Genomic DNA, 18,771 nt, shown 5'->3' on the forward strand with positions numbered 1-18,771 from the left:
TTTTGAAAATTGATAGTTTTTTAATAAAGTGTTGAGATTTGTAATTTTCTTTTAAAAATTAAATCCAGTTGCAAATCTTTACAATTTACATGTATCCAACACTGGTTTACAGTTAATTACTGGTTTTAATAGTCATGACTCACATTTTAATTTACTTTTAACAAGGAGAAAACTTTGAGAGGGTGCTGAGGATGTAAATGATAGAAAAATGGTTATTTCATAATAACTAATAAATGGCTTAGCAGAGTAATAGTATAATAAGCCATTTGTAATTGGATATATTAAAGCCAATAGATGCTGAATAACTTTCTTATTCAAGTTATTTCTTCATGGACTATTCATAGAGTACTTCTGTTTAAATTTTCTGTGATGTAATAACTGGATATTTCTCATAAAGTGTAATTTTCACCAACTTTAGATGTTTCTTATCCCATTTAAATGACTTATTTTTAGCAACTTACCCATTAAAAACTTGGATTGTTTAAAAGAAAATTCAACAATAATTATTATCACATAGTTACTAAATGATATATATTCAGTAGGAAAAACATGTAACATATGACATTGGGTTTTCTTGAATTTTAAATCAGATGTGCTATGTGATGAGTTTTTTTAAACTTGGAAAAGGGTCATAAATCTATAAGATAAAATTTTATACAGCCTTGTGATTAACATAAGGTATTAGTTTACTTTTATCCATATGCCATGGCTTTGGAATCTGCCTAATATAATATTTTTGTGTTCAAGACTGTTTTTTACTTTCCCTCTAAGCTCAAGAAATTAATGATACTGCAGATACTACATACTGCTAAACACTTGATACTGTTAACACTTGGTCTTCTCTTACAAGGTCCTATGGCTTTTAAGTCACTTGGTGTTTTCTCTTTGAGGTGTATTTTACTGTGCATATGTATGTACTGCTTTATCTGAGGTTTTTCTGCTGTGTTGCAAGCAAAACTCACTGCTTTGAAATACAGAGAGCCGATGTTATTCATATTAGCATGATGCAGTGGAAACCAAAATACTACTTCACTGGTTTTGAGAAATCCTTAGAGTTAGGCATAAGAAGGGAAAAAAGCAAAGTGATAGTACCAGGCTCCATGCTATAGGTCCCCCAGATATCAAATGTTATTAACAAATGAGGTAACTGTGGTGCAAAGAGGTTTAAAGTAGGACTAAAAAAAAAAAATAGCTAGAAAATGTTGGTACTGAATTATATCTAACTCCAAGTCTATGCAGTTTTTAAAAATTACATTTCTTTATCATGATAGCCATCTCCCTCTCAATATTTAGTATGCTTATGCCTTCTAAATACTGGCCAGAATATTTTTATTGTGATAAAACATATGCGATGTAAAATTTATTATTTTAACCATTTTTGGATGTAGAATTCAGTGACATTAAGTGTATTCACATTGCTGTAGAACCATAACCACTATCTCCAGAACATTTGCATAATCTCAAACTTAATTATTTGTTCCTTTCTGCCTTCACCCCCAACCCCTTCTAACCACTATACTACTTTCTGTCTCTGAATTTCACCATTTCAGGTATCTCATAAAAGTGGGATCACAATGTTTGTCTCTTTGGGTCTGGCTTGGTTCACTTAGCATAATATCTTCAAGTTTCATTCATGTTGTAGTCTATATCAGAATTTTGTTCCTTTTAAGTCTAAATAATGTTTCATTGTATGTATATACCACATTTTGTTCACATTTTTTTATATACCATGTTTTGGTTATTTCTACTTTTTGGCTATTACTAAAATTGCCATTATAAATATGGGTGTACAAATATGTGTTTAAACTCCTTGCTTTCAATCTTTGGGGTATATACCCAGAGGTGGAATTGTTGGACCATCTGGTAATTCTGTTCTTAATTTTTTTTTTCTATTTATTTTTTAAAATCTTGTTCTAATTAGTTACATGTGATAGTAAAATGTATTTTGACATATTATACATATATGGAGTATAACTTCTTTTTTTTTTTTTTTTTTTTTTTTGCGGTGCTGGGGATCAAACCCAGGGCCTTGTGCTTGCAAGGCAAGCACTCTACCGACTGAGCTATCTCCCCAGCCCAACTATAACTTCTTCTTCTAGTTGTACATGATGTAGAATTACATTGGTTATGTAATCATTTACACACATAGGATAGGATAGTAATATCTGATTCATTCTATTTTCTTTCCTATTCCCATCTTCTCTCCTTTCCCTTCGTTCCCCTTTGTCTAATCCAGAGTACTTTTATTCTTCCCTTACCCCCCCCCCCTCCCCCCCAGTTATTGTGAAGTAGCATCTGCATAACAGAGAAAACATTTGGTCTTTGGTTTTTTGGGATTGGCTTATTTCACTTGTGTGCTTAATTTTTAAAGGAATTACCATAACATTTTCCACATCAGTTGCAGTTTCTCATTCCTACAAGCAATACACAGGGTTTCTTGTTTTTCCACATCCTTACCAACACTTATTTTCTGTTGCTTAATAGTCATTTTAATGGGGGTGAAGTAATCCTCTCATTGTTCTGATTTGCAGTTCCCTTAGTGATTAGTGACACTGAGCATCTTTACAGGTGCTTATTGGCCATTTGTATGTCTTCTTCGAAGAAATGTCTATCCAAGATTTTTTGCCCATTTTTAACAATTTCAGAACCATTTTTAATCATTTTTAATTTGCTTTGGTAGATTATATATAGTAGAATTTATTGTTACATATTTGTACATGTGTACAGTAAAAGAATAATAATTTGGTCAATTTTGTTCCCTAGTACCTCTCCTTTCCCTTTCCTCCTCTTTTCCCCGGTCCCCTGCCTCTATTCTACCAGTCTCTTCTATTTTCTTAAGATTCCAGCTATCATCTTTTTTCCTCATTTTTCCCTCTAGCTTCTGCATAATAGAGATAACCCTTGACTTTCTGAATTTGTTTTGCCCATCTTAAAATTGGACTATTCCTCCTTTTGTTATTGAATTGTAGAGCTGTTTTTTCTGGATACCAATCCCTTGTCAGATAGATGATTTGCAAATATTTTCTTCCATCCTATGGACTTGTTTGCTCTTTTGTCCTTTTGTTAAAACTATTTGTTGTAATCTTGATGAAGACCTATCTATTTTTTAAAATCTATTTTTATCTATTTTTTGCCTGTACTTTGCATGTCATATCCAAGAAATCATTTCCAAATCCAATGTCCTGAAGTGTTTTACTTATGTTTTCTTCTAGGTATTTTTTTTAGTTTTGGTGATACATTTAGGTCTTTGGTTCATTTTAAGTTAATTTTTGTATATGATATAATATAAAAGTCCACTTTCATTATTTTAAATGTGAATATACCTAGCTTTCTCAGCACAATTTGTTGGAAAAATGGTCCTTTCCCTATTGAGTGGGGAAAATCTTCTTGAAAATTATTTGACCTTTCTTGTGAGAGTTTACTTCTGGGCTCTCTGTTCCTTTCCTTTGATCTTTGTCAGTACCATGCTATTTGGGTTATTGCAGCTTTGTAGTAAATTTTGAAACCAGGGAGTATGAGTCCTCAAGATTTGTTAATCTTTGTCATGATTATTTTGGCTATTTGAAGTCCCTTAAGATTCTATATGAATTTAAGGATGGATTTTTCTATTTCTGCAAAAAAAAATCATTGAGGTTTTAATAGGGATTGCATTGAATCTGTCAATCACTTTAGATAGTATCAACATCTAAACAACATTAAGCTTTCTTTTTTTTAAATATATTTTTTGTTATAGACCAACACAATACCTTTATTTTATTTTTTATGTGGTACTGAGGATCAAACCCAGTGCCTCACCATCTAAGCAAGTGCTCTACCACAGAGCCAAAATCACAGCCCAATATTAAACTTTCTAATCCATGAACATGGAGTGTCTTCACATTTATTTATGTCTTACTTTCTTTCAGCAACCTGGTAGTCATACTTTTTCAACTCCTTGGTTAATTCCTAAGTATATAATTCTTTTGGATGATATTATAAGTGCAGTTGTTTCCTTAAATTTATTTTTGGATTGTTTCATTATTTGTATATAGAAATACAACTGATTTTATTATTATTATTTTTTTGGCTTTTGTTTTGGTTCTGGGAATTGAACTTAGTGGCACTCTACCACTGAGTGACATTGCCAGCCCTTTTTATTTTTTATTTTGAGACAAAGTCTCACTAAATTACTAAGGTTGGCTTTGTACTTGCAATCCTCTTCCCTCAGCCTCCTGAGTAGGTAGGATTACAAGGCATGCCCCACTGTGCCCAGCTAAATACAGCTGATAATCTCATATGTTGATTTTATATCTTGTAGCTTTATTAGTTTATTAGTTCTAATAGTTTTTGTGTGTATATGTGTGCTTTTTAAGGATTTTCTATACATAGGCTCACATTATCTGTAAACAGTTTTACTTCTTCCTTTCCAATTTGGATGTCTTTTATTTCTTTTTAGTTGCTCTGACTAAATTTTCAATTCTTTGTTAAATAGACATGTCAAAAAACATACCAGTGTCTTGTTACCATCTTGAAGGAAAAACTTCAGTCTTTTAACTTGGTATATGATGTTTTTCCTATGTTTGTTTGTCTGTTTTGGTACCAGGGATTGAACCCAGGGGCACTTAACCACTGAACCACATCCTCAGCCCTTTTTAATATTTAGAGACAGGGTCTCACTGAGTTGCTTAGGGCCTCTCTAAATTGTTGAGGCTGGATTTGAACTCTTGAAGCTCCTGCCTCAGTCTCCCTAGTCACTGGGATTATAGGTGTGTGCCACCATGCCTGGCGGTCCTGTGTTTTTAATATAGATCCCTTATGCTGTTGAGGTAATTTCCTGCTATAACTAATTTATTGAATTTTTTTTCACTCATGAAAGGGCATTACATTTTGTTAAATGCTTTCTCCATGTCAATTGAAGTGATCATTTTTTTTCATTCTAATGTTTATTACATTGAGTGGTTTTTATTATGTTGAACCATCCTTGCATTCCAGGTATGAAAGTTGTCAGAAAATAAAATGGAGCCACTCATATAAAGCCTTAAACAAAAAAAGAAAAAATAAGTGTCATGTACATAATCTTTTTACAGTGCTGCCGAAATTTTACTTTGTTTGTTTTGTGGTATTGCAGGTTGACCTAGGGCTTCATACACGCTAAACATGATCTACCACTGAGCTACACTTTCCAGCTCTGTTTGTCTGGCTTTGAGAATATGAAAGCAACGTTGGCTTAGAATGAGATTTGAAGTGCTTCTGTTCAGCCTTTCAGAAGAGTTTGGGAAGGACTGGTGTTAGTTCTTTTAATGTTTGGTAGAATTCGCCAGTGAAGCCCTCTGATCTAGGACTTTTCTTTGTTGGGATGTTTTTGATTACTGATTTAATCTCCCTACTAATTATAGGTTTATTCAGTGTTCTGTTTATTTAAAAAAAAATTTTTTTTGGTTGTAGATGGACACAATACCTTTATTTTTATGTGGTGCTGAGGATCGAACCCAGTGCCTCACATGTGCTTGGTAGGTGCTCTACCACTGAGCTACAACCTGAGCCCAGTTTTCTGATTATTCTTGATTCATTCTTGGTGAGTTTTGTGTTTCTAGGAATTTGTCATTTCTTCTAAGTTGGTCACAATTTTTTTTTTTAAACCAGAAGAAAATTCTTTGGACAAAAGAGTAGGATATTGAGTCCTAAATCAGTACTTCAGCTTTCTCTGACAATAAAAATAAATCAAAAGTTGGTTATAGAATGTAATTGGCAAAATATCTTTTCTATATTAAGTATTTATTGTTATATTTAAAAAACAGTATCGATGTTTCAGAGATGTATAGAAGGGTTTGTTCATGTGTTTTATTTTTGTTTTTGTATTTTTTAAATGAGACAGTATCTAACTATGTTACCTAGGCTTGTCTCAAACTCCTGGACTCAAGAAGTCCTTTTGCCTTAGTTTCCCAAGCAGCTAGGGCTACAGGCTTGTGTCACTGAGCTTGGTTTCATACCAAAACATTTGAAGAGGAAATGATCTCTGAGATGTATTCCACAATCATTTGGCTCACTGCTAAAGAGTTTGCCTAGCTTACCTGAGGCCAAGGGTTAGATCCCCAGCACTGCAAACAAACGAATAAATAAAAAATATCAGGAAAGCAGACACTGAGGACTGGTTCTGGTTTTGTAAGTGTTGAAGCTGGGTAGTGGACACTTGGGCTCTTGTAAATAGTTCGGTCTACTTTTGAGTTAAAATTTTTATAATAAAATTATAATTTAAAAGATGAAGAACGGCCAGAATATAATTATAAAAAATAGAGATATATTAGTTGCTTACCTATCTTAAATTGGCAATTTCTAATGCACACATAAAACATTCTTTTCTTCTTTTTAATACTGGGATTTGATTGCATGGGTGCCCTACCACCGAGCTACCACATCCCCATCTCCTTTTATCTTGAAACACGATTTTCACTAGTTGCTGAAACTGGCCTCAAACTTGCAATCCTCCTGCCTCAGCCTCTGAATTACTGAGCTTACAGGCATGTGCCACTGTGCCTGTCCCACACATAACATTTTCAATATAATATAAATTTGCTATTTTTAAGGCCCAATATATTTTTAAAGAAATCAATTCATAGTGCCTTAAAGGAAGCAATAGCTGAGTGCATCAATTGCAAACAGTTTAAAAACTGTTGGAAGTCCAAATAAGAGACCCTTTGGTAATACTTTATATAATGGATTCTTACAGTGTGGTAATTATTACTGATTTCAATTAATGACTAAATTGGAACAGGTGTTTGTACAGAGAGTCAATATCTGTTTAAACTGCTTTAGTTCTGATGACATTTTTATATGTGCAAATAACTCTCAAATATGAGAATTTTTACAGATTGTTACTGTCACTCGAATCTGTGAATAGCTGGATATTGGTCAATTGCAAGCACTCTCTCCTGCTGTTTTTGTTCTTTCATAGCTGTTATTTTTGACACAGTTACAAGGCTTTTTGAAGACGAGGGACATCATTTTTTCCATTTTCTAATTTGGAAAGAAAGAAGTATTTGATAATTTTCAGGAATTGCAAAAAATAAGCATGCTGTAAGTCAGTATAAATAATCACAAAGTGGTACTTGAGTATAAAGCTTGTTCATAAATTTGTTAGCAGGTTTTTTTGTTTTTTAATGTGGAAAATCATGAATGGGAGATTTTAAAAGGAAAGGAAAGGAGAATAGGAAATTCACCAACATACTTTCAGTACCTATTATGTGCTACTTATTTCATTTAATCATTTAATCTTCAAAAAAGCCTTCTGAGGGAAATATTAGCATTTCAGTTTTACATATAAGAAAAACTAAGGCTCAGAGAGTTTAAATAATTACCTTAAGAAAGTTTGACTAGTGAATGATAAAAGTTGAGATTAGGACCAAGAAGTACCACTTTAAAGAAAATTATGTATAAACACAAATGGAACATTTTAAGTAATCACTCATCCCTTAGTATCCAAAGGAGATTGATTTCATTGGGTGCTCAAAGTCCTTATAGTAAATGGTATAGTGTTTACACATAATCTGCATATACTTGAAGTCATCACTAGATTACTTAAAATAACTAATGCAATGAAAATATTGTAAAAATAGATGTTATATTGTCAAGGAATAGCAAGAAAAAAAAGTCTGTGTATGTTCAGTACAGTCACAATTATATTTAATATTTTCAATCTGTGTTTGGTTGAACCTGAAGATGTAGAACCCCAGGATACCAGAGGTCTGACTATACCTAGCTGGAATATTATATAGAATATGTATTGTAATACCATAATTTGTTTCTTTGCAATTAGGCAGATCATATTGTTTGAAGTCATCATAACCAGTAGGCCTATCAACCTTGAGGTTACTATCATTATAAATTGCTTAAAAATGTGTTTGACTGTCATTGTTAAAATTGATGGACTCTAAATTATTTTATGGATTTGGGCGTAAGTGATATAGTCCTTTCCAGTAAAGTGCACATTAATGTTTTTCCATTCATTTTTCACTTATCAAGGAAGCATTGAGGAACTGGGGTTATGGTTCAGTGGTTGAGCATTTGCCTAGCATGTGTGAGGCACTGGGTTCAATTCTCAGCACTGCATATAAATAAATGAATAAAATAAAGATCCATCAACAATTTAAAAATATTTTTTAAAAAAGGAAGCAATGAGCAGACATGTATTGAGTGTCTGTTATGTTTCAGGCACAGTGATAACTTTGGGGATACTGAAATAGTGTTGAAAATAATTAGTTCATTGCTCCATAGTGTTTGTTCCTCATTCTAATATGAGGAAATGGAGAATAAGTTAAATATACTACATTAGTTGTGATAAGTGAGCTATAGTAGGTAATAAGATATTTCAACTGTATAATTAAGTTCAAGTTTGCAAATATTTAATTCTCTTTATTTCTAGAACTGATTTTACATTTTGACTCTAAACCTCTAGCTCAGAGAATTGGGATGGACTTAAATTTTATATAGAATGTAGTAGGGGTTTTTTTGGTTGTCACAATGTCACTCTGATCTTATGTTGGAAAAGGACAAAGGATCTCTCAGGTCTCTTTTTAAAGGGTACAAATCCCATTCATGAGGAATTCTGATCTAACCACTTTTCAAAGTTTGCCTTACCTCCCAATACCATCACTTTTGGTATTTAGGGGATGGGATTTTAACATATGAATTTTCAAGGGACACAAATTTCAGACATAGCATTTGTCTGTTATCCAGTTCTGTTAATTATAAATGAATCTGCATAGAATTTTTTAGTTTAATTATAGTAGGCAATACACATATTGTAATTAGTTTTCTGATAGTTGCTCCAAATGTGAGCAAGTTGTTTAACCATCCAAACTCAGTTACTTCCTATAAAAAATAAGTCTACCATAATTTTTCTTCTCCTTCCATCTTATAATTTTTTGAAAGTATAAAGCCCTTTGAAAACTAAATTGGCAGTCATAGTAGCTAGATATGTTAATTTTAGTAATAGGGAAGATGATCTAGCTAAAGTTGGCTTTGATATGACCCCTCTTGATTTAGCTTTGTAAGATATAGGATACTTGACCATAAAAACTGGAGAAACAGAATTTATCTTACTGGGAACAGCTTTCTTCCTCTATGATGAACTATGTGATAAATGACTAACAAGATCTCAGAAAAATTAAACCTTAACAGGAGCATAAGGGGATTATTATTACAAAGTGTGGAAGGAAGAAGGAGGTGAAATTCCAGCTAAACCCAGAAAGTGAATATGAGGTCCTGAATCCAGGTGCACTGGCACACGCCTATAATCTCAGTTAGTTGGAAGACTGAGGCAGAAGGATGCAAGTTCCAGGCCAATCCCAGGAATTTAGCAAGACTGTCTCAGAATAAAAATAAAAAGAACTGGTGATGTACTCAGTGATAGAGCAACCCAGGGTTCAATTCCCACTACCAAAAAAAAAAAAAAAAAAAAATTAAATCGATTTAGTCTTGAGCTGGGCACAGTGACACAGGCATGTATCCCCAGGGAAAATTGCAAGTTAGAGGCCAGCTTCTGGAACTTAGTGAGACCCTCTTGAATATCAAAACTGCACTGAGGGCTGGGGAGATAGCTCAGTTGGTAGAATGCTTGCCTTGCAAGCACAAGGCTCTGGGTTCAAATCCCCTAGCACCACAAAAAAAAAAAAAAAAAAACTGCACTGAGATTTCATCTCACATCACTCAGAATGGCCATCATCAAGAAAACAAACAGGGCTGGGGAGATAGCTCAGTTGGTAGAGTGCTCACCTCGCAAGCCCTTAAGATCCTGAGTTCAATCCCCAGCACCAAAAAAAAAAAAAAAAAAAAAAAAAAAAAGAATACAAACAGCAAATGCTGGAAAGGATGTGGAGAAAAAGGAACACTGTTATATTGTTGGTAGAATTGTAAATTAGTACAGTTCTTCTGAAAATCAGTATGGAGGTTCCTCAAAAGACTAGGAACAGAACCACCCTATGACCTAGCTATGTCACTCTTTTGAATTTATCCTAAGGAATTAAAGTCATCATACTGTAGCGTTATATGCATGCCCATGTTTATAGCAGCACAATTCACAATAGCCAGACTATGGAACCAGCCTAAGTGTCCATCAATAGATGAATGGATAAAAAAAAATGTGGTGTGTATACATGATGGAGTTTTATTTGGCCATAAATAAAAATGAAATTATGTCATTTGCAGGAAAATGGATGGAATTAGAGAACAGTATGTTATGCAAAATAAACCAAACTCAGAAGGTCAAGGGTCATATGTATTCACTCATGTAGAAGCTAGAGAGGAAAAAGAAAAAGAAAGGTAGGGGGTGTTCTCTTAAAGATTGAAGGGAGATCAGCAGAGTAGAGGAAAGGTACCAGGGGAGGAAGTATGGGAGAGAAAGGGAAAATACTAGGGAATGATATTAGCCAAATTATATTGTTATATCATGTGCATGTATGAATATGTAACAATCCCAACATTATGTACAACTATAATGTACCAATAAAAAATGGAAAAAAAAAGAAATAGCCATTTGCTCTTTTAAAAGGACTGAGTCTAATTGTTTTAGGCAAGATGCAAATAAAAATAACAATAGAAAATGTTAAAAAAAAATCAAAAGGGCTTCTGGGCATGGTGGTGCATGTCTGTAATCCCAGTGACTTGAGAGGCTGAGGCAGGAGGATTGTGAGTTCAAAGCCAGCCTCAGCAAAAGAGAGGTGCTGAGCAACTCAGTGAGATCCTATCTCTAAATAAAATACAAAATAGGGCTGGGGATGTGGCTCAGTGGTCAAGTGTCCCTGCATTCAATCCCCAGTACCAAAAAAAAAAAAAAAAAATCAAAAGGACTGGGGAGAGATAACTTAGTGGTATTTTATTTTCAAATAAAAATAGCAGATAAAATTATCTTTAAATGCTGTGTTATGTAATACTGTGCATAGAAATTTGCCTAAAGGTAACTCTTGGTGTTTTGTTTTATTTTGTTTTGTCCTGTTGTGTATTTGCTGTGTCACCTTGGCCCAGAGTTTTTATTTTCAGCAGACTTCATTGATTTCCTTATTGTTGATAAGACTTGCAAATCTCATTCTTGATTTGAATTGCTCAGCTTCCTGAACTGCATTTTCTTTTGAAGTTTTTGGTTTTGTAGTCTAAGAGAGCTCATCAGTCAGTACTGGTCATATTGATTTGCTCCTTTTGCATTTTTGTTTTGTTTTGTTTTGTTTTGTTTTGTTTCGTTTTGTTTTTTGGTGTCAGGGATTAAAACCAGGGGTACTTTACCCCAGAGCTATGTCATCAGCCCCTTTTATTTTTTCTTTTGTGACAGTATCTCGTGTCTCCTTAAGTTACTGAGAGTCTGGCTAAATAGCTGAGGCTGTGTCAAATTTGTGATCCCCTCCCTAAACTTCCCAGGTTACTGTGATTACAGGCATGTGCCATCATGCCTGACCCTTAACACTGTTTTCCTAGTAAGTTTAGTATGTTTTTTCCCTCCACAGGTTTTCTGTGCTTCCTGCTGTAGCCTGAAATGTAAACTGTTATACATGGACAGAAAGGAAGCTAGAGTGTGTGTAATCTGCCATTCAGTGCTAATGAATGGTAAGTATTAAAACAGGTTGATTCCCAGTCATTGAGGATTCCTATGAAAAGGCTACTTTTCCCCATGCCTTTCTTTACAAGTTGCTCACCTTCTCAAATGTTCTAACTTTAAAAATATCGAGCTTAATTTTCATGTTTTGAAAGTATCTAAGCATTTCAGAATTCCTGTGCCTAATTTAATGAATAGAATACTAAATTCAGGTAAGTTTTATGAGAAGTATGAAATTCTTTGGAAATTAGGTGTTATGTAATGGTCTATGTTTCTGAGAAATGACTCGAAAAGGTTGGGGTTAGGTGCTATTTACTACCTAGATGATGAAATATTAAATATTAAAATCAGGCAAGATTTTTCTTTTCAGAGAAGCTCTCCTTTTCTGTGAACACCATAATAATTTAGGATATATTCTTTTCTAAAAATTTTTTTCTTTTATTTACTTTATTTATTTATTTATGTGTGGTGATAAGACTCCAACCCAGTGCCTCACACATGCTAGGCAAGCACTCTACTCTTGAGTCATAGTCCCAGCCCTAGGATATATTCTTTTTCAAAAAAAGTTTTTTTAATTTATATTAGTTGTTGATGAACCTTTATTTGTATGTGGTGCTGAGAATCGAACCCAGTGCTTCACACATGCTAGGCAAATGCTCTACTACTGAGCCACAATCCCATCCCATATTCTTAACAGAACTTTTTTTTTTTGTTCACTTTGTTTAAAATAAATATTTTAGCGAGGTGGCGCATGGCTGTAATCCCAGCAGCTCAGGAGGCTGAGGCAGCCTCAGCAATAGCGAAGTGCTAAGCAACTCAGTGAGACCCTGTCTATAAATAAAATACAATAGGGCTGGGAATGTGCCCCTGAGTTCAATCACTGGCACAAAAAATAAAATAAAATTTAGCATCAGGTGAGGTATAAAGTTGTACTTTTATTCAGTTATTTCCTTAATACTACTTAGATTTACTATAAGAATAATGCTTTTGAATTAAGTTGTTATGTGGTAAAAGCATACAGCCAGAGGAAGATAAATGAAACTAATTATGTATTTTTTGTGGGAGTGGAAATGAATCCTGGGGCATTTAAATTAAAAGCAAGCACCAAAACCTAAAAACAGTCAGTATTGTTATAAAGAGAAAAAATAAAAATGATTAGATTATAGTATTTTGTCTTTGAATGTGTCTTTGTATAGTTGCCATAAAATGTTGGACCTAGACACCACTGCTGCCTATGCCCAGATAGTGTACTCATGGAGGCTAGAACTTAACTGCTCTGAGATCCCTCCTGCTCTGTCTGTCTGCATTGCTCATAGTGATGTTTTCCTGTTGCTGGCTTATTAACCTATTGCATGTCAATTAATCTGATCTATTCTAATCTCCTATGATCCACCCAATTTCCTCCCATTTCTGAATTCTTATAATTTTGATCAATTATGAATCATTCTCTCTACTCTTAAGGGTCACTTTTTGGATGGTGGTTATTTCATACAGTTGCTTAATGGATGATTTTTATTCCACTGCTTTCACTTTGGACACATCCACAGAAAGAGTATGTCGTTTAATTATGATACATAATACCTCTTTTATTCAATGAGGTCTTTCAACTTTATGGGAATTTTTTAAACTTGGTATAGCTAAAGATGAAGGAAATGGCAGAGGATTCATATGGAATATTACTTTTTATTAAGTCAAGGAGGCCCTTAATAGGGGATCCTAAGGTAATCCACTTTTCTTGGTTTTTCCAGCGTCTTTCCTCTTGCATGGCTTAGCCCAGTCTTTTTCTGAATATTTAATTTGATGCTTTTCAGTGTTCCCTCTTTTTCCTTTCTCCTTTTCTCTTCCTTCCCTCTTCCTGCAGTGCTTTAAAAGCAACATAGCTTTCGTTACTGGCCTTGTCTTTCGGTTTGGAGGCAATGAATATTCAACATCTTATTGATCATTCCTTGATGTTGATTGAGATTTTTGAAAAGATACTAAAAAACTGGAGAATTTCTATTCCTGGGCATGATATTACTTGAACCTCAAAAATAAAAGTTGATATGTTTTATTTCTGTAGCACCTTTCATCCTGTTTACTTTTAAAGATAACAGTTGATATGTCAGTATTTAATAAAATTATAGGGTACACAGAATCTTAACATATTTGTGATCATTTACATTGATGGATCACAATTATATTGGCACATTTTCATGTTCAAATGGGTCCTATGCTTTTGAGACACACCAAAGATGTGAAATGGTTATTATATTGTTGGATTCTTTTCTACAGGATAATGATTGTGTAAAAGCAGAACTCATAAAAATATTGAGAGATGTTCTCCTGAGCTTTATGCTTCTGAATTTTTTGAATGAGATTTTTTCTCAACTAAGAGCCTAAAAGTCTGGAAATAAACCATACAACAGAGTTATATTGTTATTGCCCCTTATTTTTGTAGTTTATAAAATGCATTAATTAATAAAACAAAGCCCTAAACACCTGACTATCTCAGATGTAAATCCTTAAAGTTAGATATTATCACTCCCTGTTAAGGAAGTGTACAGTCTCCTTTAAGGAAGCCATGGATCTAGTCTTTAACTCAGACTGATCTACTCTTAATTGTATCAGAAGTATTATATAATTATTTTTTTTAAATATTATATAATTCTCATTTACTCCAGCCAAATAGTTTTATGTGCACAAATGGTCTCTTTTATTGAATAAAATCACATATCTCTTTAATATCTTCACTAGCTGAAAGAGAGACATACTATGAGTATCAGTGAGGAGGAGCTACATTATTTACCCAATATTGTGGAGGTCTTGATGTCCATATTTTGCAATCCATTCACATTGATTGTGTCTGTATTTGCTTTAGCTCAAGCCTGGGAGAACATGATGAGTGCCTCAAGCCAGAGCCCTAACCCTAACAATCCTGCTGAATACTGTTCTACTATCCCTCCCTTGCAGCAAGCTCAGGCCTCAGGAGCCCTGAGCTCTCCACCTCCCACTGTGATGGTACCTGTGGGAGTTTTAAAGCACCCTGGAGCAGAAGGTAGGGGATCATGTGCTATTCTCTCTCTTTCTCCTCACCAAGTTCCTCTGAAAAGGTGCTGATGTGACTTTACAGCACAATTCTTTAAAACCCTATAGATCAGTCCCTTTGAGTGGTTATTAAAAGTGGAAGAACAAGGTGAGAAATGTGTTAAGACTCTATCTGAGCAAGTAAAAAATAATATTGTATTGCCTGATATTTTATAGGCACTTCTAAAAATATGTCAGTCTACTCTTCAATTTAAGAATGGAATGATTACACTACTTATACTTGAAAAGAGTTGGAGAATTGAAATCAACCTGTAATATTCTTGCCTGAAGCCTATCTTAATGTTCTTTGTAGGAGTTTGTTAAGTGACAAAAATGAGAGTTCGTCCTTACCAGCCCATTCTAGTGTTGCTTTTTGGAATATATGTTACCATTTTCTCTTTTCATTTTTAATCTATCCATTAGAAAAACATGAGTATGTTATCACAGGTACATAGACCTTTAAATCCAGAACTTGAATTCTGATTATGTCATGACAGATAGGAAATTATAGGCTTAATTTATTTTGGATTATTACTTCTTTATGATTATGATCAGATTATGGTCAGATGAAAGGCATTTTATAAATTCGGAGGATTATGAATAGTAGAAGTAATAATTATATATTTCCTTAAAGTAATCTTGTCAAGATGTGTCCCTCGATAATTAAAATCAGTCTTCCTTCATTAATTTTATGTCTTTTCATCTAGTAATATTCTCTTCCCCTTGCTAAATAGCCCTCCTTTCCCTTTTGAAGATCAAAGATTTCTATTGAGATTATCATACTCTTCCCCATTTTCCCTTCTTTTCAGATCATCCCTCAGTGACATTCCTTTGTGTTTTTGTGAGTTCAGGCTTTCTTTCTCAAAATCTTTTTTCTCTTTACATCATTTGTCATTTTTGTTGTTCTTCCCTAGTCTCTTTGTTTTGACTGATTTCCAGAACTGGATGTAAAGATATTGTTTCATCAGACTCAGTTTTCCAGCTTTTCCCTGTCCTTTACTAAAATGCAAACTACTTTGTACTGCCAGATCTATCTTTTTCTTCTTCACTTACACTTTAGCCAAAGATCTGGTCAGTTTGCTTCCCAGTTCTTAATATATCTGTGCTAACTCTTCTTCAACATTCTTCAGGGCATCTTTTGCCCTTTAAAAATATCTTACGATTTTTCTAGATATTTAATTTCTGTGGAAACCTCATAATTTGGGGGAAACGTGGATTCTATGGATAGATTTTTTTTTTCCTGCTATGAGTTTAAGGTGCTTAAAACACTTTCCTAAGTTTCTCTGTCAGTGAAGCAGTGTGAGTGTGAGACATAATCATAGATGTGTTTAAGAATTTTAAATATTTTAAAACATAGCATTTACATCTTTCCCTAAAAGTTATATCAAAAATATATATTTAAACATGTATTTTTTATTAATTTATAAACCATTTTCATACAGTTATAGGTCTGATATTATTTCTGATTATAAGATGCCAAATAGTGATTTCCTTGTACATCTGGAATTGGTGACCTTCTCTTCTTTGATGCCAGAAACACTATTAATTTCACATTGATGCCCGTTTTATTTTTCTGGTCCCTTCCTCAAGTGGCTCAGCCCAGAGAGCAGAGGAGAGTTTGGTTCGCTGATGGGATCTTGCCCAATGGAGAAGTTGCTGATGCAGCCAAATTAACAATGAATGGAACTTCCTCTGCAGGAACCCTGGCTGTGTCACATGACCCGGTCAAGCCAGTAACTACCAGTCCTCTACCAACAGAGGTAAGAAAAACAAAACAGCAACTAAAAGTGAGTATTCTTTGCTCAGCATTGTGCTGCATCTTTCTTGCCCTTTGCTAAGTTGAGTGACTTTTGTGTGGAACCCTGAAGGTTTTGGATAGTGCAAACCAAGTATTCATAGGTGTGTGTATAAGAGTAAAGTAAACGTGGCAAAATCAGCGTGTTCTTGTTCTATAGAAGGTTTTCTTAAGAGAGAGGGTTACCCCCGCCCCCAAGAGAAAGATTCTCATGAAGGTTGCTCTCAAGTGAACTCAAGCTGCTGCTGTAGCTAGCAGTCAGGCTAGAAAGAATCCTGGTTTCTTAATTCACTGGTATTTCTTTCTTTTTTGGGGGGAGGTGGGGCTTGAAACCAGGAGCACTTTACCACTAAGCTATACCCCCCACCCCCTTCATTTATTTATTTTTTTAAAAATTTTGTAGTTGTAGATGAACAGAATACCTTTATTTTATTATTTATTTGTTTATTATTATGTGGTACTAAGGATCGAACCCAGTGCCTCACACATGCTAGGCAAGCAGTCTACCACTGACCTACAACCCCAGCCCCAGCCCTTTTATTTTGATTCAGGTTGACTTTGAGCTTGCAATCCTCCTGCCTCAGCTTTCCAATTTTCTAGGTTGATAGGTATGTACCACTATGCCTGGCAGATACATTGGTTTTCAAACCATGTTTCTCAAGTTCTGTGGTGACCTTGAGAGTGCCATGATGAAGAAAGGTGGGGTATATGAAAATGACTGAGGAACTCGGCTATGCTTTTCTCTTCAACCCAGGCACCTCTTGGTTTTTCTTTTTGTTTTTGTTTGACCTGTTGTGTTTCCATTTAAGATTTTAAAACAGGGTTCCAAAGTTTAAAGAAGTTGATACATCATTATCTTAATAGGTAGAAGGATAGTGCAAATTATCTAAAGGAACTGGCTCAAACCAGGCTCTCACTTTCCTCTCTGTGGAAGTCCCAGTCACCATTTGAGGGCTAATGGTATTCTCTTTCTGTGGATCCTAATATTCAGAAGAAGACAAATACCAACTACATTTTTTGGAGTCAATGAGAAAATATCCACCTAGAACCAAAATCAAAGATATACACATAGGACCTTTTATACTGTGAGTCCCTTTCTATTGCTAGTTGCTTCCTTCAATTTGGTAAAGTTATAAGACCATAAATTCCAATTAAGTATTTATGTCTATTTTTTTTTTTTTAATTAGAGGTTAAAAGTTTGGATAAGACTTTTAAAAAGATTTTTGTAGAGCAGCTTTTGGTACATTGAAAAATTTGAGAGGAAGATGGAGAGATTGTTCATACAATCCCTGTCCTCATGAGCTAGAAAGTTGGTAATACAGAAAAGGAAAGATGAACTGAGTATCACAGGAGAAATGCATATAAGCCATTAGAATTGAGGAAATGACCTTGAACCTTTAAAATGCAAAACATGCCTTACTAAGCAGCCTAGCTCAAGTCCTTAGCCCTGCCCTTGGCCCACACCCTTGACTAATGCCCTTGCCTGTAAAAAGTAATGTAATGGCAAGGGCAGTGTACATGTTGGATAAACTAGCTCTGCCCTTGCTCCACCTCTGATTCAGTCCCTAGCAACTGCCCCTTTGCACACCAGCTATATGTACATAGCCTCTTCCATGATCAACATCTTCCACCAGGGTGGTACAGTTAAAAACTAATGAATCTATATTGATGCATAATCACTCAAAGTCCACAATTTATATTTGGATTAGATGAACTTTTTACTCCTGAAGTTTTCATAGAATTTTCGGTTACTAATTATTTATATTTATGTTTAATAGTATTTTTTTTTAGATACTTCCATATCATTTGTGAACTTGATCATAATTAAAATTGCATGTCGTTAAGGTAATTTATTGACACACTATATCTGTCTGTTTTCTGTTACTAATAATACAATAACCACAGACTAGGTAAGTTTAATGAAAAAAGATTTGTTTTGGCTCACAGTTTTGAAGGTCCAATATCAAGGACCAGCATCTAGTGATATCCTGAATCCTGAGGAAGTGAAGGGCATTTACCTGGTGAGAGATAGGCACATTTCTATGTCTCTTTTGGTTTCGTCTTTTGTTGTTATCTTTTTTTTTTTTTTCCTGGTACCAGGGATTGGACCCAGGGGCACTTAACCACTGAGCCACATCCCAAGCCCTTTTTTGTATTTTATTTAAAAACAGAGTCTCACTAAGTTGCTTAGAGTCTTGCTAAGTTCCTGAGGCTGGCTTTGAACTTGTGATCCTCCTGCCTTAGCTTTCCCAGCCTCTGGGATCTCTCCTTCTTCTTAGAAAGCTACTAGGACTCAATCACAGTGCTCTACTTTACTAACAACCTTATCCTATCCACCTCACAAAGGCCCCAC

General features: G+C 34.5%; 1 protein-coding gene across 2 annotated transcripts in view; it reads left to right on the forward strand.

The window, feature by feature from the left end:
* Window positions 1-18,771, forward strand: part of ZFYVE9 (zinc finger FYVE-type containing 9) — a 219,118-nt gene that overhangs the window by 116,731 nt on the left and 83,616 nt on the right. The window contains exons 5-7 of one of the 2 annotated variants that reach the window (XM_079154200.1): window positions 11,472-11,571; window positions 14,418-14,594; window positions 16,214-16,383. In XM_079154200.1, the coding sequence (XP_079010326.1) occupies window positions 11,472-11,571; window positions 14,418-14,594; window positions 16,214-16,383 (447 nt within the window). The remainder of the gene's footprint in view (window positions 1-11,471; window positions 11,572-14,417; window positions 14,595-16,213; window positions 16,384-18,771) is intronic. The other variant, XM_079154201.1, reaches the window with a different exon arrangement.

Source organism: Sciurus vulgaris, assembly GCF_902686455.1.
Source record: "Sciurus vulgaris genome assembly, chromosome: 1".
Lineage (NCBI taxonomy): Eukaryota > Metazoa > Chordata > Mammalia > Rodentia > Sciuridae > Sciurus > Sciurus vulgaris.